Source organism: Lithobates pipiens, unplaced genomic scaffold (genome assembly GCF_037356315.1).
Source record: "Lithobates pipiens isolate NorthernLeopardFrog02 unplaced genomic scaffold, aLitPip1_a1.2 Scaffold_18, whole genome shotgun sequence".
NCBI classification, from domain to species: domain Eukaryota; kingdom Metazoa; phylum Chordata; class Amphibia; order Anura; family Ranidae; genus Lithobates; species Lithobates pipiens.
The window spans coordinates 571,874,906-571,902,812 of record NW_027507758.1 but is presented as its reverse complement, the minus strand read 5'-3'; the positions used below and the strand labels follow the sequence as shown (position 1 = coordinate 571,902,812).

The 27,907-nt window shown below is 46.9% G+C and overlaps 1 protein-coding gene across 1 annotated transcript in view; it reads left to right on the top strand.

Annotated features, from left to right (window-relative positions):
- The first annotated feature begins 2,309 nt into the window (after window positions 1–2,309).
- Window positions 2,310–27,907, top strand: part of LOC143990291 (squalene synthase-like) — an 85,177-nt gene continuing 59,579 nt past the window's right edge. Inside the window, exons 1-2 of the mRNA XM_077490350.1 lie at window positions 2,310–2,430; window positions 22,609–22,706. Coding sequence (XP_077346476.1) covers window positions 2,344–2,430; window positions 22,609–22,706 — 185 coding nt within the window. The 5' untranslated portion in view covers window positions 2,310–2,343. The remainder of the gene's footprint in view (window positions 2,431–22,608; window positions 22,707–27,907) is intronic.

The following is a 27,907-nucleotide window of genomic DNA, read 5'->3' as shown; positions in this document are numbered from 1 at the left end:
TCCATACCCACTAGCCAGCTGAACACAATACGGGCGGGATATTACATGTAGATTAATGGAGGCTTCACCTTCCACTTGTTCTAAGACACAGGCTGGAGGGGTTTGACACAGCCTGTGACTGGCAGAAATCTGCCCACACCATGTTATTGCCAAAAAAATATAAAGATTTGATTTCAAATATATATTTTTTTCTGACAATTTAAAACAGTTTATTGATATGAATTATTTATTTTTACTCTGTATTCCAAAGGCTGATTTTTTTTATCTTGATCATGTGACCAGCAGCAGAGGACTAGAAGCTCCTCCTGCTTATGTTTCCCTGCAGGCAGGCTGGGAAAGAGCTGGGTCATGTGACAGCTGTAGAACAAGAAAGAAAAGGAGGGCGCACCAGCCTTGTGCATTATCCCAAGCAAATTTATTAATAAAAACCAGAATAAAATACTACTCACAAACATGTGGAGATAAAGCGCTTAGCGTGGCCACCTGATTGTGGCGATCAGTCCAGAACCAACAGTCTCCAGATAGCTATGGAAAAGACATCAGGGCTGCTGCTAACTGATGCGTTTCAAAGTCATATCTTCTTATCCTAGCTATTTGGAGACTACTGGTTCTGGACTGATCGCCACGATCAGGTGGCTATGCTAAGCTCTTTATCTCCACATGTTTGTTAGTATTTTATTCTGGTTATATTAATACATTTGCTTTGGATAATGCACAAGGCTGGTGCGCCCTCCTTTTCTTTTTTGTTCTATGACTACTAGGATATCCCCTATCCTGGAGGGCAGCAAGGCCATAGTAACCATTCCCTGAGAGACGGACTACCCCGACGTTGCACCATTGCTCAGGAGTATTTGTTTGCTGTTAACATGTGACAGCTGTATATGGATTAGGAAAAAGGTATTTTATTTATTTATTTTTTGTTAAAATAATTATTAAATAATTATTAAATAATTAAAATAATTACAGTGGCACCATCTATATAGAGAAATAGAAGGGACAATGTAATTTAAACAGTGTGTGTTAGTATCACTTTAAGCTCACAATACACTATAAAATCTGATCATACAATCTCCTTTAGATCTATTGTCGACTACAGTATGTAGTACAATGGCTTGCCAGATTGGATACAGATTGATTGACTAGATTAGGTGTGTCCTCCTATTTATATAGTTTTGGCGTATCTAAAAGAGGTTGTACAGAGATCGTACAATCAGATTGTATAGTGCATGGTCACCATTAGATCTACCAAGAAGTCTGTCATGCCTGGTTGGATATAAAATGATTGGATAGTTTAAGTAAGTCTTCATATTATATAATTTTGGTGAATCTAAGGTTGATCCTACAAACATTGGACAAATATTGGCCATACACGCTTCAATTATTTTCATGCAATCGATCTGTGATTTGATCAAAATGATCAAATCTGCTTAGAATTGAATAGTCATAACGTACCTCCTGATTGATTTGACTCAATTTCAATCAGATTTGCTCAAACTGAGGCACATCCTAATCACCCCCTACGGCACAGATTGCCCCTGCTAATATATCACCAAAGCCTCCCAAAGGAGCTCCTAACAAAAATTGTAAAAAATGATAAAAAAATAAAATTATAAATAAAAATAAAAAACTACTGACACTGTCCAGTGCCCTGCTGACAGCAATTTCTGCTCTACTGACACGTCCGTGTTTTTATAAATTTTTCAAAACTATTACTGTTCATCTGAAAGAATGGTCAAACATTCCCATAGACACACTCCTAAACCTTGAAACCTTCCCAGAAGAGTTGAAGCTGTTATAGCTGCAAAGGATGGGCCAACTTAATATTGAACCCTACGAACTAAGACTGGGATGCCATCAATGAGAATGGCTTCTCCTGGGTTTTATGCTTTGATCCAGTCCTGGCTTTGTCATGTGCAATTTTAATACTAAAAAAATAATAATCATTTTCTGTATTCCTGAGCACAGCCTAACCAATCCAGTCTCTGGCACTGACACCATGAGGATAATAGAGCTGGTGCTGCCCATAGTCATCAATGTGTTGCCCTCTCTCCAGAGACATGAGGAATACAGCTACACAGAGCTGAGAGTACCTCCATTCCTCCCCCATCATGGTGTGTGCACCACAAGGCTCAGCATTCCCTGCCAGTCTCCTGTATGGCTGCACCCGATCACCGCACCTACACAGCCCCGACCAGCTGTCACTGAAAGCAGCACGCCACGCCCCTACATCGTCCCTTCGCACAGCGATTGGCCGCCGGTGACAGCTGAGGGCGGGGCCGGCCGCTGCTACTATACAAACGGCCGGTGGATGCGGCGACCGCAGAGAGCTGATCATCCCCAGCCATGGATTTCCTGAGGTCTCTCTTCTACCCCAAGGAGATCTACAACCTCATCAGGTACAAGATGGGCGGCCTGACCAAGGTGGAACAGGTAAGGCTGAGCAGAGGGGACCCCTGTACACCTGTCCTAGGAGGGGGCACACATAGGGAAAGAGGACAATGATTGGTTCTCTGATTATTTATATTTTAAATAAGTGTCCTCCATGTGCCAAATAAGTCATATTCACTGCTGTCCATCCGACATCTGGATTTCTCATTCATCCAATTACGGATGGGATCTCTTAACTTTATTCTTGCCACTGTGCTGAATGCTTTCTGCCAAAGCTGTTTTTGAAGATTATGTAAAACCTCTGAATGTTCTATATTTTCTGAAAGCAGACACCCTAGAGAATAAAATGCTGCTAGTCCCCATTTTCTAAGTTTCACAATATTAGTTCAATGGTTTATGAAATGCAATGGTTTGGTTAAAAAAAAACACTAATGTTAATTTTGGGGCTCACTGATGTGATATGTTACCCAAGTTTCTGGAAAACTTTAAAGATGATGTTGCACTACATAAATAAGTACATGTCAAGTCTTAAAACTGCGTGCTCCTGTGACTCATTTTTTTCCTCCCCACAGACAACACTTTAAAAACCTCCTACAGATCATCAGTTTAGAGTTAACTGAATAATGTACTGTGAGGGGTTAGCTCGGCAGCGGGTGTGTGTGACCCCCTGGATGGGTTCACAACACAAAGTCAGGCACAGCAGACAGCGGTGTAGGTTCAAAAAACAAAAGATCCGGTTTATTTAGGCTACATGCAGTGATACATATAACAGCCAAACAAAATAAAACAAGAAAATAAATCCTGGTCAGCTTGACCTCTAACTACACACGTAGACTCCCTGTCTAACAACTGGGTGCAGCCTTGTGCTGCCCCAGTCCCTGTCTCTATTGTAGGGGTTTGCCACACAGGCGTTAACTCACCGCACAGAACAGATCTCAGACTCCCCAGTCTATACACACAAAACTGGTTCCAGGATGGAGCATCTCCCTAAGCATGCTGGGGTTTTTTGTAGAGGTCTTAATGAGCCCACTTACTTCAGCTGGGCTCATTAACTCTTCCCCTCTAATTGTAAAAGTCTGCATAAAGCCTGAATCTAGGACACACATATTTACCATCCTGAATACAACCAGGTGATTTTACCTGCGTGCTGCCACATACCCCCCCTCTTGTTTCAACCTTGGGGTTGTAACACCAGCAGTCAGACACGCATGTATCCGAGACAAAGCATCCACATTCCCCATTTTAACACCAGGGCGATGCTTAACTGTAAAGTTAAATTCCTGTAGGGCCAGGAACCACCTATTTACCCTTCTATTGGTCTCCTTGTTCTGAGCCATCCACTTTAAAGGAGCGTGATCAGTCACCAGGTCAAAGTGCCTACCTAGCAGATAGTACCGAAGGGAATCTAGAGCCCACTTCACTGCTAAACATTCCTTCTCAATCGTGGAGTAATTTACCTCATGGGACTTCAACTTCCTGCTGAGGTAAATGACTGGGTGCTCTTCCCCGTTCCAGACCTGGGATAACACTGCTCCTAACCCAACGTCTGATGCATCAGTTTGTACAACAAAGTCCTTAGAGAAGTCTGGTGAGTACAACACTGGCTGGCTACATAAGGCTGTTTTTAAGGACTGAAATGCTTCCTCAGCCTCTGGGGACCATTTAACCATAACAGACTCTTTCCCTTTTGTCAGGTTGGTGAGGGGCACAGCCTGAGAAGCAAAATGGGGAATGAATCGTCGATAATAGCCAGCGATTCCCAGAAAGGCTCGTACCTGTTTCTTGCTGTTGGGACGTGGCCAACTCTGTATGGCCTCGACTTTATTGACTTGGGGTTTTATCACCCCCCTCCCAATAGTGTACCCAAGATATTTGGCCTCCTCCTGTCCAATGGTACACTTCTTTGGATTGGCCGTAAACCCAGCTTCCCGGATAGAGTCTAGGACTGCTTGTACTTTTGGCAAATGTGAGACCCAGTCTGTGCTATGGATAATCACATCATCCAGGTAAGCTGCAGCATATTTCTGATGGGGCCTCAGAATCTTATCCATTTTCTGCTGGAATGTTGCCGGTGCATTCTGTAACCCAAACGGCATTCTCTTATATTGGAATGCCCCATCTGGGGTTACAAACGCAGTTTTCTCCTTGGCCGACTCGGCCAGGGGAATTTGCCAATACCCTTTGTTGAGATCAAGAGTTGTCATATATCGGGCTGTTCCCAGCCGGTCAATCAACTCATCTATACGCGGCATGGGGTAGGTGTCAAATTTTGTAACTTTAATTGTCGAAAATCGTTACAAAACCGCCAGCTCCCATCAGGTTTGGGCACTAGTACGATAGGACTGGACCAGTCACTCTGGGACTCCTCTATCACACCCAAATCCAACATCCTTTGAACCTCCCCACGTATTGCCTCCCGTCGGGCCTCTGGTATTCTATAAGGTTTTAGTTTTACCCTTTCTCCTGGCGGGGTGATAATGTCATGCTCTACGCCAGATGTTTGTCCCGGAAAATCTCTTTGTTACGAAGTACAAACTCTTTAACCTCCTGTTGTTGGGCTTTCGATAAGGTGTCTGCTATTCCAACCGCAGGAACTAAGCAATCAGGCTGTACTTGTGACAAAGTCTCTGCGACTAGGGATTCCCTATCCCTCCAGGCTTTCAGCAGATTGACGTGATAGATCTGCTCCGGCTTTCGCCTTCCTGGCTGTCTAACCCTGTAGTTCACCTCACTAATTTTTTCAATTACTTCATATGGACCTTGGCATTTGGCCAGAAATTTGCTTTCAACCGTAGGGACTAGCACCAAGACCCTATCCCCCGGGGAAAAAGTACGTGTCTTGGCCCCACGGTTGTACACTCTCTGCTGTGCTAACTGCGCTTGGGTTAAATGTTCCTTTACAAATGGCATTACCTGTGCAATTCTATCTTGCATCATGGCAACATGCTCAATCACACTCCTGTGAGGAGAACTCTCATTTTCCCAAGTTTCCTTGGCGATATCCAGCAGCCCTCTTGGGTGTCTCCCATAGAGCAACTCGAAGGGTGAGAAACCCGTAGAGGATTGGGGTACCTCCCTAATGGCAAACATCAGATAGGGTATTAGACAATCCCAATTCTTTCCATCTCTATCCACCACCTTCTTTAACATTTGTTTTAGGGTTTTGTTGAATCTTTCAACCAACCCATCTGTTTGGGGGTGATACACAGATGTACGCAATTGCTTCACTTTGTACAACTTGCATAATTCTTTCATAACCCGGGACATAAAGGGTGTACCTTGGTCCGTAAGCAGTTCCTTACAAATACCCACGCGGCTAAAAACAAGAGATAGCTCTTTGGCTATGGTTTTGGCCGAGGTATTTCGAAGAGGAATTGCTTCCGGATAACGGGTGGCATAGTCCAATATAACCAAAATGTACTGATGCCCCCTAGCGGACTTCATTATCGGACCTACCAAATCCATTGCGATCCTTTCAAAGGGGACCTCAATGATAGGAAGAGGTACCAGCGGGTTACGGAAATGTGGCATAGGTGCCGACTTCTGACACACAGGGCAGAAGGAACAATAATTTTCTGTTTCCTTCATGACCCCAGGCCAATAGAATCTCTGCAGTACCCTCTCTCTGGTTTTTTCGGTCCCCAGATGGCCTCCCAGAATGTGCCCATGGGCCAATTCTAACACCAACTTCCTGTAAGGTTTGGGCACCACAAGTTGCTCAATGGTTTCTTCTGCCCTTTGAGCCACTCGATACAGCAGGTCCCTTTCCACAGTGAAGTACGGGTAAGTGCAAGTCTTATCTGGGTTCACTAACTCGCCATCTATTTTCACCACATTTTCCCGTGCCTTTATTAGGGTGGGGTCTTTTAACTGTTCTGTGGCAAAATTTTCCCTGTGAACCTCAAGGTCCGAAAACTCCACAGACGGCATGTTTTCAACTGAGGATGTTGGCTCCTCCCCAGTTTCTCGAGTTTCCCCCGCCAATACCGACAAGGGAAATTCAGGAGAGTCCTCACCACTCCCAGAGGAATTCTGGTCATCTTCCTGGTCTATAGGGGCACCAGTGGGGGGCTCAGGACAATCCCAGAGTTCCCAGAATTTTGGAAAATCCCTTCCCACAATAGCATCATGTGGTAAGTGAGACACTAACCCCACCTGATGAGAGAGGTTACCTTTGGGGGTCTCAAAAAACACTGAAGTTACAGGATACTCTCGGGTGTCCCCATGCACACAAATAACAGCCACCCTGTTCTTCCCAGAGACCTCTGTAGTAACTAATTCAGCTTTTATCAATGTTACCAGGCTACCTGAATCTAGCAACACATCAACATGCCTACCATTAATACACATTTTACATAAATGTCTCTCAGGTCCCCGAATGGCAGTGCATGCAACTGTCGCAAACAGCGACTGACGTCTCTCCCTTATAAAGTCACATTGCATAGGCTCATCCACAACTGGGCAATTGGCTGCAATATGTCCCTCTTGCCGGCAGCGGTAGCAAATAATCTTTTTCGCTGCCTCTTGCAGCATGGGCTTCCTGGGCTGCTCCCGCCAGACCTTAGGTAGAACTCCCACCCTCTCACTCTCTCCACCCTCACCCCTTGGAGTCATCTTACCCATCACTGGGGATGATCTGGTCTTAGGGGGGAAAGTCCGTGAGTCCCTGGAAGAGGTGGTCAGGTTCTCTGTAGCCAAGTACCTCTCAACCAGATCCACAAGTTTATCTGCATTTTCTGGGTCTCCATGGCTTACCCATTTTTGGATGGCAGTAGGAAGAGCTCTCAGGAAACGATCCATAACCACACGTTCCACAATGTTTGGTGCAGTCAAAGTCTCTGGCTGTAGCCACTTCCTGCTCAGGTGAATGAGATCATACATTTGAGACCTGGGAGGTTTTCCAACCTGAAAAGTCCAGTTATGCACACGCTGAGCCCGGACGGCCAGGGTGACACCCAGCCGTGCCAATATTTCTGCTTTTAGCACCACATAGTCTTTTGCTTGGTCAGGCTCTAGGTCATAATAAGCTTTCTGCGATTCCCCAGTTAACAGAGGGGCCACCAGTCCAGCCCATTGCTCCTTAGGCCACTTTTCCCTTTCAGCAGTCCTTTCAAATGTGGTCAAAAACACCTCCGGATCATCCTCTCCAGTCATTTTTGTCAGTAAACGGCTCACACCAAAGGATGCGGTATTATTGTAACCACTTGCTTCATTGGTCTGCGGACGTTGCTGTATTAATGTCTCTATTTTCTGTTGAAAATTCTGCTCTTGCTTCTGCAACAGGTCTAGATTGCTGCTGGGCTTGTTGCTGAGCTTCCAAACTCTGCTGGTGAGCCTTCTGCTGATTTTCCAAACTCTGCTGCAAAGTTGCATTTATCTGCTGCTGGGCTGCAAGGCTCTTTTGTAAACCTGCATTTGTTTGCTGCTGATTTGCATTTGCTTGTTGCTGGTTTGCATTTGCTAGAGCCAGCTGTCTCAGTATCTCCTCCATGCTGGCCTTAACAAAAAAAAAAGTGCCAAAATTCTCCACCAACTGTGAGGGGTTAGCTCGGCAGCGGGTGTGTGTGACCCCCTGGATGGGTTCACAACACAAAGTCAGGCACAGCAGACAGCGGTGTAGGTTCAAAAAACAAAAGATCCGGTTTATTTAGGCTACATGCAGTGATACATATAACAGCCAAACAAAATAAAACAAGAAAATAAATCCTGGTCAGCTTGACCTCTAACTACACACGTAGACTCCCTGTCTAACAACTGGGTGCAGCCTTGTGCTGCCCCAGTCCCTGTCTCTATTGTAGGGGTTTGCCACACAGGCGTTAACTCACCGCACAGAACAGATCTCAGACTCCCCAGTCTATACACACAAAACTGGTTCCAGGATGGAGCATCTCCCTAAGCATGCTGGGGTTTTTTGTAGAGGTCTTAATGAGCCCACTTACTTCAGCTGGGCTCATTAACTCTTCCCCTCTAATTGTAAAAGTCTGCATAAAGCCTGAATCTAGGACACACATATTTACCATCCTGAATACAACCAGGTGATTTTACCTGCGTGCTGCCACAGTACCTAGAGTTAGATCCCTCACTCCAGCATGTGCGTTTATGCTTAATTTGTGTATCGCCAGCAAGGTTTTAGTGCATATATGCATACATGTACTGTATGTGGAAGGGGGGAGGGGCTCACCACCATTTTTTTTTTTTTGTTATTTGGGTGACAATGTCCCCCATGTGGTGATAGATTCAATTATTATTAATACTGTTTTTTTGGTAACAATATTTTAAGGAGACCTCATGGGGGTACAGTATAAAGAACGAATGCAGTGTAGAGTGCACTGCATTTTGTTTTATCTGCAGTGATGCTAGTTGAGGAAGGTGACACGGATAGCCCAAAGAAACGTGTAAAACCGTCTACATGGTGGAATGCGCCATACTTGTCCAGTCATGGACGTTGCACCTGTGCCTCTCAGGCACCCAAATGCTGGGATGTGTGACACATTGGGGCTAAACTGTGTTTGTTTTGGAGGGGGGTTTGCAGCTTCAGAAAAAAGTAGGCTAGGGCACGAGTTAAAACCTTGTCGGTTTATTCTTTCTTTCTACTTCCTGTGGAGATTTGCCTTCACTTTCTGTCCCAGAGATACCTGTATTGCAGGACAGTGATAAGCAAGCAGCCATTCTTGTAGTCCAGGTTTCATGGAACCCCAGAGTTGCTGGGGGCTCCTTACACTCCCATTTGGTGACTTCATAGTTACAGGATCACTTGGTCAAGCCAAAAGCATGAGTCTACCTTTTTAGCCGTCTTCAACACATTCTTTCCACTTAGATAAAAAAAAAGACTTTATATGAGGCAGTGACTATCCAGTGCACAGGTCTCCATCCCTGATTGTATGAAATAAAAAAGGGGAAAATGGAGACAGAATTGGCATTGAGACTTTATATGAAACACATGTTCTTTCCACTGGCTCCCAATGTGAGGGGCATTCTTGCCACTGGCCCCCAAAGCGAGGATCATTGTTCCTACTGGCCACCAATGTAAGGGGCCTTCCAGATGACCACCAGTGAAAGGAAGTCTCTGCTGTAGGGTGTTTTTTTATTTTTTTTATTTCTTGTGCTGCTAAGTTTACGTTCTGGCACATCCTGTGTCTGGATGACTGAAACCCTTCACATGCATAGGTGTGATGTCAGCTTATGCCAGCCAATGAAGACCCTAAAGATGCCAGTGTGGTTGAGGGACCTCGGAACCATTCAAGGAGAGGTAAGTATTGTGGACTTTACTTCCACTTTAAAGTGCATCTCTGGCAGCCTGGGGGCACCACTCTCGGTTGCTGAAAAGTTCTTGGTTCATGGTGGGCTTTTGACCAGTGAAAAGTTTTTAGCCCTACTTACCTGTTGTGCTGCATTGTCTCCCGATCAGGTGCAGCAGCCCAGCTTTCTCAGCGCCATCTTGGTCCTCCTCAGTCCAAGGCCGTAAAAAACGTAATGCCCCCAAAAAGTGCTGATTTGCGGTCGGGTGATTGGATCCTTGGAGCCTTAGATTATCTGGTTGAAGGTCTGCTTTAACGGTGGCCATTAACTTGTTCAAGAGGATGCTGTAGGCTCACTTTACAAACCTAATACACCAGGATAAGAATCCTTATCTTTTAAAAAGTAACAGTTATTTATTTTCTTACATCAGGGGAAACAGAGCCATAGCAATTACTATGTGGGTTATATATCAGACCGACAGGTGCTGGACACTGGCACACCCCTAAGGCGTGTACTTCCCCCATAAAACCCCTCCCATTACTGGGAGCCCTCAGTTTCTTCGTCAGTGTCTAAGGTGTTGGGCACGAGTAAAGATGTGCTGTGCTGAGCTCCATGGGCAGTAATGCTTGATGAGAGCCAGCCATGCTGACCGGATCCATTCTAATGTCTTTTTCATGGGCTAAATGGTACCTGGGCCTTTTGATCTGAAGAAACTAGGTTTTGCTTGTGAATGCTTCTCTTTGAGAGCTGGGCTCTGGGATCCAGTACTTTTTGGTAGTGAGGCCATAAAGTTTTAATGGCAGGGTGCTGTTGCAGGTCCAAGATTGTGGGTTAACCTGAGAGTTCCCCGGTCCTGAAGGTTTCCTTTAATGTCTCGGAGCCTACCGTGAAGGGTGAAGATTGGGTTTTTGTCTCTGATAAAACCCTGCTGCGATTTACCCCCCCCCAGCCATGCTGCAGACGCCGCTCACGCAGGAAAATGATCTCCTTTGAAAAAGGAAAAGGGGGGGGCGTATTCCACACGGCAGGGCATGGCTAACGGCGTCAGATACCGGCCACACGTTGAGGAAGTCCGGTGGAGGGACAGAGCAGAGAGGTTGTCTGGATCAGGTTTGGTGACACAGACATTTGCCTTTTGACACCATTGTACTGAAAGAAGCTAGGATTAATAACAGCTATTGTGTTGTACTATAGCCTAGCAAGTTTACATTCTTTTGCTGGTAGTGCCTCTGCTTGAGTTATGAGTGGCAAAGGGACCAGGAACTCCTCTAAGGGGTCAATGGTTACACAACAAACTAAAAACCCTTTCCAAAAGAATGTCATCCTCCCCCTGAGAGGGATACGGCTAGTCAGAATGAGCCGTCAAGGGTAGAACACTTAAGTCCCTGTATATATCATACAAACTGGTTTTTCTTCTACCCTTTAAAAGATTATTGCTATGTCTCGCCATAGTAGGACTAAACATAGCAGATTTCTATCCAGTCCTCGTAGCCCTTTTTGTTGAGGTGCAGGAGGCAGGGGATCAGGTAGATCTTCCCAAATATTGGAAGATACTTATTTTTCCTCTCCGGAGGATCCTAACAGGGAGGGAGTACCTCACAAGTCAGGTGTTTGTCTATTCCCTTACTTAACCCTTTTGTTGCCTGCAGCACAGGCTTTTGAGGTATCTACCTCTAATAAGGTTCATTTGAACCTTCACCCACCTGGGGATGTTTTTTCCTATTCATGCATAGCTTATGTATTCTGAATGGGAACATTTCTATGAAGAAATGGGGGGTTCCAGCAATTGATACTGCAATCACCTCAGTGAGCAGAGTCTCACATGTCCAGTGGATAGTTCACTGATGTTAAAGGATACAGCAAATTAAAGTTTGAACTTCCTTTTAAAGACAAGATGTCTTTTGCAGTCCTTGCTGCAATTGGTGTATCTCAGTCCTTTAACCCTTTACGTCACGCTAACCCATTTTGAGTCACGCTAACTCATTGAAGGATGTGGACCTCAGAGAGCAGAGTCTCACATGTCCAGTGGATAGTTCACTGATGTTAAAGGATACAGCAAATTAAAGTTTAAACTTCCTTTTAAAGACAAGATGTCTTTTGCAGTCCTTGCTGCAATTGGTGTATCTCAGTCCTTTAACCCTTTACGTCACGCTAACCCATTTTGAGTCACGCTAACTCATTGAAGGATGTGGACTTCAAGGGGTTAAGGAACAGTTTGTGGAGATACCCGAGATTCTGCCTGATCAGCAGGACTGGCAATGGGCTGGTGTATCTGACGCACTATGTCTCACAATATGGCTTATGTTTGGACTAGTGCATTCTTGCAGAGTCCTGTGGCAGAAATGTTAATCATCCAAAATCTCATGTGAAAGCTCTTAGCCAGTTTGTTTCCCTTCCTGGGGTATGGCTATTTAGAGTGGATAAGTACATCCAAAACGGTAAAGCTCTCTTTACCAGTAAAAGGAGGTTTAAACATTTCTCCTTTTATTGTGCCGCCTCTCCTATGCCTGGGGCATCTGCCTCTAGGCAGTCTTGACGTTCTCAATCGGCAGGTTCAAGGGAAGGTCCCCAAAGGCAGCACCAGGGTCTTGGGGGCAGAAAGCCCACAAAGCAGAATGCTAAAGCCTTCTCGTGAAGGAGGACCCCCACTTGTTTGGGTGAGGGGAAAGGTCTTGCGATTCTCAAGATCTGGCAGGAACAATGTCAAGAGCACAGGGATTTCTGCAATTTTTTTTCTCTATTCCCGGATGGCTCAGTTGGCTTTTGATCTGAGGGTCCAGGGTACGGGTAGCTAGAGTTTCCGTCTCCTTGGAGAATGTTCCTAAGGATCCAGAGAAAAAATAAGTCTCTCTTTCTGGCCTCTGGATCAGCTGTTATCCCAGTGATATCAGAGATTCCCTTAGTGGAACCCCCTGTTTTGGCTCAAACCTTTTAAGGTTACAGAACCAAACAGAGGTAAGACCCATTCTAGATCTTGAAGATCTGAATTGGCACTTAAACATCCGATCCTTTCATAATTCGATCAGCTGTGTCCATCCTGCAAGGAGGGGAGTTGCATATCTCCATGTCCCAAAGTTTCCCACTTACCAGATATTTCTGCGGTTTGAAATATAAAATTATTTTTTTCCGGTTGTGATCCTGCCATTCGGCTTAGCCACAGCACCACGAGTGTTCTGAAAGATTCTGGCACCTCCTTTAGCCAGGTTAAGGGCTCAAGGCATAGCGGTCCTAGCCTATTAGAAGAACTACTTTTAATAGATCATTCAGTTTCAGGTCTAAAACCAGAGTCTGATCTCAGCCGTAAATATCTGAAATTTCTAGGTTGGATTCTCAACCTAGGAAGATTCTCCTTAAAACCATCAAGGAGATTATGGCACTTGGGGGCTGGTGATAGATACCATACAGAAGAAGGTATTCTTACCCCAGACAAGAATCCGTTCCATTGTAGGACTAATTCAACTTATCAAAACAAAGGAAAGTACCTTCATTCGGCTGTGCAGGAGATTTTTAGGGGAAATGGGAGCCTCCTTCAAGGCCGTCCCTTACGCACAGTTTTACTCAAAGACTGCTTCAAGACACCATCCTGTCAGTCTGGAATAAAAATTCAGGCCTTGTTTGTTTCCAATACACATAGTCAGAGCCTAAATTGGTGGTTGTTATCCAGCAAAAGGGAAAATCTTTATCCTGGAAGGTGTTAACAACAGATGCCAGCCTTCTAGACTGGGGAGCAGCCCTGGAAGAAGATTCTGTCCAGGGGAGATGGTCCAGGTTAGAGGACCTTGCCTATCAACTTTTTTTTTGGAAGTTTCAGGCAGTATGTCTGGCCCTAGAATCTTGGCGGTCAGACTACGGGACTGTCCTGACAGGATTCAGTCTGACAAGGCCAAGGCGGTGGCTTACATAAATCACCAGGGGGGCACGAGAGGTTGTGCAGCCCAAAAAGATGTTTTAGCTTGGGCAGAACACAACATTCCTTGCCTATCGGCAATTCTCATTTTTCAGGCGTACTACTTGAGTCTATCTATCAGAAGGTGGAAAGAAAGCAATTCTATCACTCGAAATGCAAACAAAGGCACCTAGTGGCGCTAAACAAAATCCACACTGTTGATTAGCAGTGTGCTATAATAACTAAAAGATACCCAACATGAAAAAAAAAAAAAAAAAAAATGTGCATAAAAAATAATCAGCAATACAATCAATATTGATGAAATAGCAACAAAAAATACAATCAAACAAAAAAAATTTACAGTCAAAAAAAAAAATATATATATATATATTATATAAATCACACAAATAGTGATACTGTGAGTAAGTGACAAAGGTGAAAAATAAAAAATGACCACAAGAACAAATGGTGCTCTAATACAAATGTGTAGTTCCAAAGTGAGTTCGATTAATCTTCAATCAAGGAAAATTGATGGAAAGCAGTAATCCTAATGGTGGCAATAGTTCAAAAAATGATTAATTCAAATAAACATTCTGTAGCCAAGTGTCCATCAAGTGAAAAGCCTCCACCGCACCCTTGGTGCTCGTGCCCCCCTTGTATAAAAAAACTCACCAAAGGTATTGCCCAGCACTCTCGTGTCAGGCAGAAGCGCTTATAGTGTATACAACTGATGATTATTTTCTCCAAGCCACTTCTTATGAGAACTTCGCAAGCAGAGGATAGTCACTTATTATCTCAGAATTACCTCAAGGAGACAAAAGAAACTTCCCATAGTGCAATAATGTAAAGCTAGTTTAATAAAACGTCAAATTTTAAAATCACACTCACATGGGTCCAATAAAAAACAGGCACTTCAAATAGACAATCCACTGGTCAATTCAAAGGTTCTCCCCTCATAAGCATTGGTGAGTATACTGGAAGCAGGCTAGGTAGTGTCACATAGCACCGTCTCTATACAAGGCATCTGTGTGGTACCTGACAGCAGATATCTCAAATTGAAAACAGCGCCAAATGGTGATATTCCGTCCTTCAATCAGTATGTTCTCCTCCCTCCGCCTTCTATCAACTTGATTACTGTGTGTGCTGGTCGCCGTATAGCCACGCCCCCGACATGTTTCGTCCAATGGACTTTCTCATGGGGTACTACTTGAGTCACCAACAATTATTTACAGGACAATGATCCTTTCACCCTGACATCTTCCTAGCGATATGTCAGAAGATAGAGCATTCCGGACATGGACCTATTCACGTCCAGATTCATTAACAACAACTTTATGTCGAACATGGGATCCGCTAGCAGGCGGAACAGATGCATTAGTCTTCCCATGGGATCAGTTTTCACTGATCTATGCATTTCCTCCAGTTCTGCTACTTCCGCACCTTCTCCGCAGGATTAAGCAGGAACAAAAGAAGGCGATTCTAGTGGCCCCAGCGGGTCCCAGAAGATTTACTGAGATCATAAAGATGGCAAGAGTCCTTTGGACTCTGCCATTATAGCCAGACCTTCTTGCACAAGGTTCGGTATTTCATTCTACTTTACGGACGAAAAATTTAACAGGTCTGACTGTTGAATCCCACTCTATAAAAGATTGCGGGTGATCTCCTTTGGTAGTGTCTACTTTGATTAATGCCAGGAAGCCGCCTTCCAGAATCACTTACTATAGAGTCTGGAAGGCATATGTTTCTTGGTTTAGATCCAGGGGTTGGCACCCCAGGAAGTCTGTCATAGGCAGGATTACTGATGTCCTGCATATGGGATCTGAAATTAAGCTTGCCTTGACTTCTATCAAGAGCCAGATCCCGGCCTTGTCATTGTTTTTTTTTCCCTATGGCATTTTTTTCCCACTCTTGATGCATAACTTAATCAGGGGATAACACAGTTTATTCCCCACCCCCTATTAAGGCACCTCTAAATCCTTGGGATTTACAATTGGTCTTATCGGCTTTGCTGAATCAGCCGTTTGAATCTTTATGAGAAACTCCCTTGGTTCTTGACAGGAAAGATAATCTTTTCCAGTTGCCATTTCTTCTGCTTCATGCATAAGGATGAGGTGGTTTTATGTCCTCATCCTGAATTCCTACCAAAAGTGGTAACAGGTTTTTCATTTAAACCAAGATATTCTTCCTTCTTTCTCCCCAGAGCCTTAATCTAGGGAAGTGAAGATACTACATTCTCTTGATGTAGTAAGAGCGATCAGAGTCTACTTAAAGGCAACCGCTCAGGTTCGCAAAACACAGGTTTTGTTTGTACTGCCAGAGGGTTCAAGATGTGGACAGGCAGCGTCAAGATCCACTATTTTCCAAATGGATTTGTCAAGTGATTATTCAAGCTTCAGCTTAAAGAAGAAAATTCTTCCTTCTCAAATTAAGAGCACACTCATCCAGGGCAATTAGTGCCTCTTGGGTGGTGCATCATCAGGCTTCTATGGCCCAGATCTGTAAGACTGTGACTTAGTCTTCGGTTCATATGTTTATCAGATTTTATCACATTGATATTAAAGGTCATGAGGATATTGCCTTTTGGCACAGTATACTGCAGGTTGCAGTATGAGTCCTCTGGCCTCCTGTTTTTTGTTCTGTCTTCCCCCCTTCAGTTGCCATTGCTATGGGACCTCCCACATAGTAATTACTATGGCTCTGTGTCCCCTGAGATAAGAAAAGAAAATAGGATTTTTATAACAGCTTACCTGTAAAATCCTTTTCTTTGATGTAAATCAGGGGACACAGAGGTCCTGCCCTTCTTATTAGACACTTGTATTGCTTGGCTACAAAACTGAGGACTCCCAGTAATGGGAGGGGTTATATGGGGGAAGTACACACCTTAGGGGCGTGCTAGTGTCCAGTACCCGTCGGTCTGATATATAACCCACATAGTAATTACTATGGCTCTGTGTCTCCTGATGTACATCAAAGAAAAGGATTTTTACAGGTAAGCTGTTATAAAAATCCTATTTCTTGATCATACATCACGGGACACAGGAGCTTCATTACATAGTGGTTATATAGGCACCTCTGGTGATTGGACACTGGTTGACCCCAATTAAGTAGAATTCCTCCCCTATATAACCCCTCCCATCTGGGAGGCACCTCAGTTTTTTCGCCAGTGTCTATGGTGGTTGGTCATGTAAAACATTAGCTCTATGCAGGTCCCTGCGAGGGCCTAAGGGCTACAACAAACCGGATCCATACCTCGGGCCGATATTTTGACTCCCAAGATGGTATGGTACCCGGGCCTCGTCAGCCGAAGAAGCGAGGTTTGGCCTGTAAGTCCTCTCCTATTGGAAGACTGGGCTCTGGGAAAACCAGACTTGGTGTACTGTTTATACAGAGCGCACAAAAGTTTCTGGCAGAGCTTTTTACATGGCCCAGGTAGGAGGCTCTTCCGAGAAAGAGCCCCAGATAAACCTGAAGGTTGGCTAACAATACCCGCCGTGATGGGTGAAGGCTGGAATTTGTCTGGTTCAGCAATTCCTGCGGCGAGGACAGGTAAGGGAAGTTAATCCTGTATATATATATATAATTATATGATGGATTTCTTCATTGTGAGTAATTGTATGTCTTACCTGGTTTCCACCACTAGAGGGAGTAAGAGCAGCCTGATGCCTACTTACATGCCTTTCAGTACACACGCTCAGTGAAGCCTGGTTCTCCAGCTGACTCACGTCTCCATTGCAGCCCCTGCCACATCAAGGTAAACACAGGGGTCCCACGTAGTCTGGGGGTTCCACGCAGCTCCGGTGGGGTTCTCCTTTCCCCCCTGGATCCCGCGGTCCCGTGCATGCTCGCCGGGTGCGTTCCCAGCCTAATGGAGGAGGGGGGAGTGTGGTTGTGAGCCGTGCACGTTAGTGTGCACGGCGCTGTACTGCGCAGGCGCCAGGCGGCAGATTTAAAAAGCCCAGAGCGTCAGGGGGCTGTAATTGGAGACACAGGAGCTGTGGGCCGTAAGCATCCGTGGGGATTGGATCCAGGCAAACCTTAGACACCTACTCAGCATCAGGTTGTGCAGTTTAAGCATTTATATTTATTGTGAGACTTTAAGCACAACAGTGATTGCACTTGTACTAGTACCTCTGCTTTGTAGCTTAGGACTATGTCTCCTCGTAAGAGGGTCTCAGGGGGAGGTAGCAAAGACACTGGTAAATCACCGCCTAGGTCCAGGTGTTCTAAAAGTGCCTGTAAGTTACCATCCCCCCCTGCAAGACTGGAGCCAGCCTCTCAAGACCAGTCAGTGGCCCTGTCAGGTTTTGCAGCCTCTCCTAATGTGTCAGCCCCAGTTTATGTCACTGAGGACTCCCTTAAGGTTACATTGGAGGGTTTTGAAGGGAGAATCATGAATTTTATTTCTGCTTCCCTGAAAGATAGCAGGAAAAGGGGTAGATCCCCTCCCTCTGCTGAGATTCCTCTCTCAGATGATTCTTCTGAAAATGAGGAGAGATCCCTATCTTGGGATAGGGATCATGAGCAGTCGGATGAGTCAGAGGAAGAGGAGAGAGTCCCCTCCTCCCAGGCACTCAGAAAGCAGGTGCAGTATTATACTGAATTGGTGCATACCAAATTCAGAATGCCTGCTGCTGAAGTCGCTACATCCTCTGTTTCTTCCCTGGGAGTCAGGAAAGCCCCACAGACTGCCTATTCCTTCCCTATTCATCCCTTAATGGATAAATTGATGTATGAGGATTGGGGACATCCTGATAAACTGTTTTCTCCTCCTAAAAGGTTTTCTATGCATTATCCTCTGGAGGAAAGTTTCACCAAGAGGTGGGGGGTCCCATCTGTCGATGCGGCTGTTTCTTGCGTGAATAAAAACCTGACTTGTCCATTGGATAATGCTCAGGTATTTAAAGATCCAACTGATAAAAAGCTGGAAACCTTATTAAAAGCCTCCTTTTCCATGGCTAGCACTGTGGTGCAACCTACAGTCGCAGCCGTGGGGTTGTGTCAGTTCCTCAAGGAACAGGTTAAGCAGATGCTTGGGCTCCTTCCCAGTGAGGAAGTAGAAAATTATGCAGAATTACCTCACATTCTGTGTTTCATGATTGATGCGATTTTGGATTCTGTCCAACAAGCATCACGTTTGTCTCTCATGTTGGTTCACATGCGAAGGGCCCTATGGCTAAAGAATTGGGCAGCTGAGCTGTCATGCAAGAAGCATTTGATTGGGTTCCCGTTCAAAGGGGAACGTTTGTTTGGAGAAGAATTAGATAAATTCGTCCAAAAAATCTCAGGAGGTAAATCTACTCTCCTTCCAGTCAAAAGGAGCAAGCGTCCTTCATTCAGGCGTGCTCTCTCTCCCGGAGCATCAAGCTCTAAGCAGTGGCGACAGCCTTCTCAACCCTCTACTGGAAAGGCTCAGGGCCGAGCCCAGGGGCAGAAAAAGACTTGGGGGCGAAAGCCTGCCAAGCAGAGCCCAAAAGCTTCCTTGTGAAGGGGCGCCCCCGCTCGGCCGAGTGGGGGGAAGGCTCCTGCAGTTTGCAGGAGCCTGGCGGGAAGAGATCTCTTCGGTATCTCTGGGCTACAGGCTAGAGTTTCAGGAGATTCCACCTTCTCGTTTCCTAAGGTCAAGGATCCCCAGGGATCCAGTAAAGCAAAAACCGCTATTTCTGGCCTTAGATCACTTACTATCCCAGGGGGTGATAGTAGAAGTGGACCCAAAAGAACAGGGTTCAGGATTTTACTCAAATCTCTTCACCGTTCCGAAGCCAAATGGAAGTGTCAGACCTATTCTAGATCTGAAGGATCTGAACCGGTTTTTACGCATCCGGTCCTTCCGAATGCAGTCAATTCGCACTGTGGTCTCCTCCCTGCAAGGGGGAGAATTTATGGCATCAATAGATATCAAAGATGCATATCTCCATGTGCCAATTTTTCTCGCACACCAAAAATTTCGAAGGTTCGCGGTAGAGCTGCGCCATTTTCAATTTGTGGCCTTGCCATTCGGGCTTGCTATGGCCCCTCGAGTCTTCACAAAGATTCTGGACCCTCTCTTAGCAAACCTAAGAGATCAGGGTATAGCCGTCATGGCTTATCTAGACGATTTGCTTCTCATGGAGAAAACAGCAGCGTTCCTGAATCACAGCGTCAACAGAACGCTAGAACACCTGGAATGCCTAGGTTGGATCATAAACCTAGAAAAGTCGTCCCTACAGCCTGCCACCAGGTTGGAATACCTGGGCATGATCATCGACACCGCTCAGGGCAAGGTGTTTCTTCCAAGGCTAAAGGCCTTGGCCATTGGGGATCTGGTGCGCCTAATTCTGGGCAGAAGATCTTCCCCCATTCGGTTGTGCATGAGACTGTTGGGGAAAATGGTCGCCTCCTTCGAGGCCGTCCCATTCGCCCAGTTCCACTCAAGGCCTCTGCAAAGATGCATCCTTGCGGCTTGGAACAGGAAGCCCCAAGCCTTGGATCTTCCTAAGCGTCTATCCCCAGGGACACGCAAGAGTCTCGTCTGGTGGTTACAAACCAAGAATTTGCTGAAGGGCAAATCTTTTCTTCCTCTTCGATGGAAGATTATCACAACAGATGCCAGCCTGACAGGCTGGGGAGCAGTGTTGGAGGAGACGTGCTCGCAGGGGAAATGGTCTGCAATCGAGAAACTATTGCCCATAAATATCTTGGAGATCCGGGCAGTTTACATGGCTCTCATAAAGTGGTCTTACAGACTACGAGGTCTCCCGGTTCGGGTTCAGTCCGACAATGCCACAGCAGTGGCTTATATCAATCACCAGGGCGGTACCAGGAGTCTGGTGGCCCAAAAAGAGGTGAATCGCATACTTGTCTGGGCAGAAAAGCATGTTTCGTGTCTTTCTGCAGTCTTCATTCCAGGAGTGGAAAATTGGCAGGCGGATTTTCTGAGCCGCCAGCAGTTGTGCCCAGGAGAATGGGCTCTGCACCCTGACGTGTTTCGGAGCATATGTCACAGGTGGGGTACTCCAGACGTAGATCTGTTTGCATCCAGGTTCAACAGGAAACTGGACAATTTTGTGTCAAGGACAAGAGATACACTTTCTCAGGGGTCAGATGCTCTGACAGTTCCCTGGGATCAGTACAATCTGATCTATGCCTTACCCCTGAGCCCGCTTCTGTTGCGGTTCCTGGGAAGAGTCAAGAGGGAGACAAAGTTGGTCCTTTTGGTGGCCCCGGCTTGGCCCAGACGACCATGGTACGTGGAGATCATGACGTTGGCAGTAGGCAGGCCATGGATCCTCCCTCTCCGGCCAGATCTGCTCTCACAGGGTCCAATCTACCATCCTGCTTTACGCAGTCTGAATTTGATGGTTTGGCTGCTGAGACCCACATTCTGAGAGACCGTGGCCTTTCGGGGCCAGTCCTTTCTACTCTGGTCAATGCCAGAAAGCCGGCCTCCAGGCTTATTTATTACAAAATCTGGAGGGCATATGTTTCCTGGTGTGAACTCAGGAAATGGCATCCTAGAAAGTATGTCATTAGCAGGATCTTGGCCTTTCTCCAGTCAGGCCTAGAAATGAATTTGGCCATAAGCACTATCAAGGTGCAGATTTCGGCCCTGTCAGTGTTTTTTCAAAAGCCACTTGCATCGCATTCCCTGGTACGGGCTTTTATCCAGGGGGCCATGCGGATAAGACCGCCAGTCAAACCTCTGGTATGCCCTTGGGATCTGAATTTGGTTCTCTCGGCTTTGCAGGGGCAACCATTTGAACCTTTGCATCTGGCTTCATTAGTTCTCTTGACTAAAAAATTGGTCTTCTTGGTAGCCATATCCATGGCTAGAAGAGTATCAGAGCTGGCAGCTCTTTCCAGCAAGGAGCCGTATCTAATTATTCATAAGGACCGGGTGGTCATGCGTCCCAACAGGTCCTTTCTACCTAAGGTGGTTTCGGGATTCCATTTGAATCAAGATGTAATCCTACCATCCTTTTTTCCGGACCCAAAGTCTGCAGAAGAAGAATCTTTGCACACTTTGGATGTGGTTAGAGCAATCAGTATTTATCTTCAAGCAACTGCTCAGATAAGGAAAACTGATTGCTTATTTATTTTGCCGGAAGGCCCTAGGAAGGGCCAGGCGGCGTCAAAATCCACTCTCTCAAGGTGGATTCGACAAGTTATTTCTCAGGCCTATAGTGTAAAGGGGAAGATTCCTCCTTTTCAAGTGAAAGCACACTCTACTAGGGCTGTTAGTGCTTCTTGGGCAGTGCATCACCAGGCCTCCCTGGCTCAGATCTGTAAGGCTGCAATTTGGTCATCAGTCCACACATTCACCAGATTCTATCAGGTGGATGTCAGAGGACAAGAGGATATCGCCTTCGGGCGCAGCGTACTGCAGGCTGCAGTTTAGGTCCTCCGGTCCCTGGCGGTCTATAATTATGATCTGTGTCTCCCTCCTCTCAATCTGAGCATTGCTATGGGACATCCCACTATGTAATGAAGCTCCTGTGTCCCGTGATGTATGATCAAGAAAATGGGATTTTTATATACAGCTTACCTGTAAAATCCTTTTCTTGAGAGTACATCACGGGACACAGGGCACCCGCCCCTCTTGGGTTTTACGTGGTTTCTTATTGCTTTGCTACAAAACTGAGGTGCCTCCCAGATGGGAGGGGTTATATAGGGGAGGAATTCTCCTTAATTGGGGTCAACCAGTGTCCAATCACCACAGGTGCCTATATAACCTCTATGTAATGAAGCTCCTGTGTCCCGTGATGTACTCTCAAGAAAAGGATTTTACAGGTAAGCTGTATATAAAAATCCAATTTTTCCAGTTAAGTTCATAGTGATTGTAAAAGATAAAAAATAACATGTCATACTTGCCTGATCTATGCAGTGGTTTTGCATATAGCAGCCCCGATCCGAGCTGTGCAAATGCCCAGTGTGCCTCAAAGTGAGAATTCAGATGAGCTTTGTCATTGATCTGTGTGCCATTCCCCTGCAATGAAGCCCAGTGGGCAGCTGTTGCTGGTGAGGGTCAGTAGGCTGTAGGAGAGGGGCTTGGGGAAGACCACACCATGCACAATTGCTTTGTACTGGAAACTTTTCCATTCTGTCTCCTTTGCTTACAGGACCCCATGAGTGAGAGCCTGCAGACCTGCTACAAATTCTTGGAGGAGACGGGCAGGAGCTATGCAGTCATTATCCCTTTCTTGGAAGGGGAGCTACAGTGAGTATATTGTCTGTTTTAACCCCTCAATAGCTGCAGTAAGTTGATTTTGTGAGAATTTACTGTTTACTAAATTCTATCACTTACATTTTTTTATTTTTTTTCTGTTCGAGTGGCACAAGAATCAGCGTGTCTGAGCATGTATGGATTGGATTGTCATCCGATGGGGTCAACTTAGGCTAGAGACACGCTTTTTTTTTTTTTTGGTTCTCCATACTTTAAATGGCACCATAGGCTGCCAGCAGCCGAAACCACATGTATTTGTGAATAACTAAACAGAAATGGACCTGACGAGAAGGTAGTAAAATATCTGCAACTCAGTGTGATCTATGTAGTGCAAGTGAACGTGTGTGTCCGTCCCTACAGCACTGTGGTGAGTACAGTTTCTTAGATTTTTATTCATCAGACTCACTGATCTGATGTCATGTAGGCAGAAGTGGGTGGGACAGAGGAGACTTTCTAGCAGGAGTAAAGCCTGCCACTTCCCGATTCTCCAACGACATCCCCCTAGCAAGACACAGCATGGGCAGTGTGCTTCCAGCTATGAGATGGGATCTACTGTGAACAGTATTCCAGAAAGTCTAAGGCCGCGTACACACGGGCGGACTGTTCGCCCAACCTTGTCTGCTGAACAGTGTTTGGGCGGACAGTCCGCTCGCGTGTGGGCTTTCAGCGGACAGTTTCAGCGGACAGTTGGACGGACAAAGTCTTTCGGAAATTCCGAAAAACTGTCCGCTGAAACTGTGTTTGAGCGAACAGTCCGCCCGTGTGTGGGCCTGTCCGTTGTACTTTCGAAATGAGCGGACTGTTCCCGCTCGGAAAGTCCGCCCATTTCGAGCGCGTGTACAGGTAGGCGGGGCCCGCGAAGGAGACGTCGCGGGCTCCGCCGCCTGGAATGGGCTTAAAGGGGAACCCCAACGCCGAAAAAAATCGGCGTGGGGGTTCCCCCAAAGTCCACACCAGACCCTTGTCCGAGCACGCTACCCGGCCGGCCAGGAAAGGGGGGCGAGCGAGCGCGCCCCCCCTCCTGAGCCGTACCAGGCCGCGTGCCCTCAACATGGGGGGTGCCTTGGGGAAGGGGGGGCCGCGCGGCCCCCCCACCCCAAAGCACCTTGTCCCCATGTTGATGAGGACAAGGGCCTCTTCCCGACAACCCTGGCCGTTGGTTGTCGGGGTCTGCGGGCGGGGGGCTTATCGGAATCCGGGAGCCCCCTTTAAGAAGGGGGCCCCCGGATACCGGCCCCCCACCCTATGTGAATGAGTATGGGGTACAATGTACCCCTACCCATTCACCTGTGAAATAAAGTACAAAAAAAAACACAACACAGGGGAAAAAATATTTTATTGCACAGCTCCGGGGGTCTTCCGTCTTCGGGGGTCTTCTCGCCGGACTCCTCCGCTATGTGTGTGTAGCTCTTTTGCTAGCGGAGGAGTCCGGCTTTCTTCCTCCCCGCCGCCGGCCTCTTCTCCCGACTTCGGGGGTCTTGTCCCCCTCTTCGGTTCTTCTGCCGGGCCACCGCGCCTTCTTGTAGCTCTTTTGCAGGCGGTGGCCCGGTCTTCTGTCGCCGCTGCCTTCCGTTCTTCTGTCGCCGCCTTCGGTTCTTCTGCCGGGCCACCGCGCCTTCTTGTAGCTCTTTTACAGGCGGTGGCCCGGTCTTCTGTCGCCGCTGTCGCCGCCTTCCGTTCTTGTTCTTCTTCTTGTTCTTCTTCTTCTTCTCCAGGCGATGTTGACACGTCGCTCCCTCCGGCCGGAATGCCAGGGACACGCTCCGCTGCCACTTATATAGTGACAATGGGGCGGTGTCACATGGTATATGTCACATGGGTTGGTCACATGGTGACCCCGCCCCCTTACGATGTCATAGTCCCCATGTGACATCAACCCATGTGACCAACCCATGTGACATATACCATGTGACCCCGCCCCATTGTCACTATATAAGTGACCGCACAGCGCGGCTCTGGCATTCCGGCCGGAGGGAGCGACGTGTCAACATCTCCTGGAGAAGAAGAAGAAGAACAAGAAGAAGAACAAGAACGGAAGGCGGCGACAGCGACAGCGGCGACAGAAGACCGGGCCACCGCCTGTAAAAGAGCTACAAGAAGGCGCGGTGGCCCGGCAGAAGAACCGAAGGCGGCGACAGAAGAACGGAAGGCAGCGGCGACAGAAGACCGGGCCACCGCCTGCAAAAGAGCTACAAGAAGGTGCGGTGGCCCGGCAGAAGAACCGAAGAGGGGGACAAGACCCCCGAAGTCGGGAGAAGAGGCCGGCGGCGGGGAGGAAGAAAGCCGGACTCCTCCGCTAGCAAAAGAGCTACACACACATAGCGGAGGAGTCCGGCGAGAAGACCCCCGAAGACGGAAGACCCCCGGAGCTGTGCAAAAAAATATTTTTTCCCCTGTGTTGTGTTTTTTTTTGTACTTTATTTCACAGGTGAATGGGTAGGGGTACATTGTACCCCATACTCATTCACATAGGGTGGGGGGCCGGTATCCGGGGGCCCCCTTCTTAAAGGTGGCTCCCGGATTACGATAAGCCCCCCGCCCGCAGCCCCCGACAACCAACGGCCAGGGTTGTCGGGAAGAGGCCCTTGTCCTCATCAACATGGGGACAAGGTGCTTTGGGGTGGGGGGGCCGCGCGGCCCCCCCTTCCCCAAGGCACCCCCCATGTTGAGGGCACGCGGCCTGGTACGGCTCAGGAGGGGGGGCGTGCTCGCTCGCCCCCCTTTCCTGGCCGGCCGGGTAGCGTGCTCGGACAAGGGTCTGGTGTGGACTTTGGGGGAACCCCCACGCCGATTTTTTTCGGCGTTGGGGTTCCCCTTTAAGCCCATTCCAGGCGGCGGAGCCCGCGACGTCTCCTTCGCGGGCCCCGCCTACCTGTACACGCGCTCGAAATGGGCGGATTTGCCTCCGCCTTACGTGGGCGAGTCCGTTCATTTCAAAAGTTGAGCGGACTGTTTGGCAAACAGTTCGTTGAAACAGTCCGCTCGTGTGTGGGCAAGTCCGCTCATGCAAATTTTGAGCGGACTGTTTGCCGAAACTGTTTGACGAACAAGGTTGGGCAAACAGTCCGCGCGTGTGTACGCGGCCTAAGAAGATTGGTAGGAGGGGGTGGACTCAGCAGCGTGCAGAATCTAAGTACAAGGCAGGGAGATAGGATTAACACAGTACTGACCAAGCCAAAATGCCAGGACATCACGGGACACATGTCTGAACAATAAAGGAACCTGGAGCCTATCATGGGGCCGCCCCTGGTGTCACCCCTCTAGCGGGTGCCACCAGGGTTTGGCCGCACACTTCTAGCGGGTGCCACCAGGGTGTGGCCCCCACACCTCTATAACGACGCCACTGGTTTTTGGTTCTAGGTGGGCTAGTTTGAGTATTTCAAACTGCCGATCTACTGAGATTTTCACACATAACCATCTCTAGGGTTTATGAAGAATGGTCCAAAAAAGAGAATATCCAGTGAACGGAAGTTGTGTGGAGGAAAACGTTGCGGTCAGAGGAGAATGGGCAAATTGGTTTGAGATGATAGACAGGCAACAGTAAACCCAAATAACCACACATTACAACCAAGGTACAGTGGTGTGAAAAAGTGTTTGCCCCCTTCCTCATTTCCTGTTCCTTTGCATGTTTGTCACACTTAAGTGTTTCGGAACATCAAACCAATTTAAACAATAGTCAAGGACAACACAAGTAAACACAAAATGCAATTTGTAAATGAAGGTGTTTATTATTAAAGGTGAAAAAAAATCCAAACCATCATGGCCCTGTGTGAAAAAGTGATTGCCCCCTAAACCTAATAACTGGTTGGGCCACCCTTAGCAGCAACAACTGCAACCAAGCGTTTGCGATAACGTGCAATGAGGCTTTTACAGCGTCCTGGAGGAATTTTGGCCCACTCATCTTTGCAGAATTGTCCTAATTCAGTTACATTAGAGGGTTTTTGAGCATGAACGGCCTTTTTAAGGTCATACCACAACATCTCAATAGGATTCAGGTCAGGACTTTGGCTAGGCCACTCCAAAGTCTTCATTTTGTTTTTCTTCAGCCATTCGGTGGTGGACTTGCTGGTGTGTTTAGGATCATTGTCCTGCTGCAGAACCCAAGTTCGTTTCAGCTTGAGTACACGAACAGATGGTCGGACATTCTCCTTCAGGATCTCTTGGTAGACAGCAGAATTCATAGTTCCTTTTATCACGGCAAGTCTTCCAGGTCCTGAAGCAGCAAAACAGCCCCAGACCATCACACTACCACCACCATATTTTACTGTTGGTATAATGTTCTTTTTATGAAATGCAGTGTTCCTTCTACGCCAGATATACTTGGACACACACCTTCCAAAGAGTCCCACTTTTGTCTCATCGGTCCACAGAATGTTGTCCCAAAAGTCTTGGGGATCATCAAGATGTGTTGTGGAGAAATTGAGACGAGCTTTGATGTTCTTTTTGCTCAGCAGTGGTTTTCTCCTTGGAACTCTGCCATGCAGGCCATTTTTGCCCAGTCTTTTCCTGATGGTGGAGGCATGAACGCTGACCTTAACTGAGGCAAGTGAGGCCTGCAGTTCCTCGGACGTTGTTGTGGGGTCTTTTGTGACCTCTTGGATGAGTCGTCGCTGCGCTCTTGGGGTAATTTTGGGCGGCCGGCCACTCCTGGGAAGGTTCACCACTGTTCCATGTCTTCGCCATTTGTGGATAATGGCTCTCACTGTGGTTCGCTGGATTCCCAAAGCTTTGGAAATGGCTTTATAACCCTTTCCAGACTGATAGATCTCAATTACTTTCTTTCTCAATTGTTCCTGAATTTCTTTGGGTCTCGGCATGATGTGTCGCTTTTAAGGATCTTCTGGTGGACCTTACTGTGTCAAGCAGCTCCTATTTAAGTGATGCCTTGATTGTGAACAGGTGTGGCAATAATCAGGTCTGGGTGTGGCTAGAGAAATTGAACTCAGGTGTGGACAACCACAGTTATAGTATGTTTTAACAAGGGGGGCAATCACTTTTTCACACAGGGCCATGATGGTTTGGATTTTTTTCACCTTTAATAATAAACACCTTCATTTACAAATTGCATTTTGTGTTTACTTGTGTTGTCCTTGACTATTGTTTAAATTGGTTTGATGTTCCGAAACACTTAAGTGTGACAAACATGCAAAGGAACAGGAAATGAGGAAGGGGGCAAACACTTTTTCACACCACTG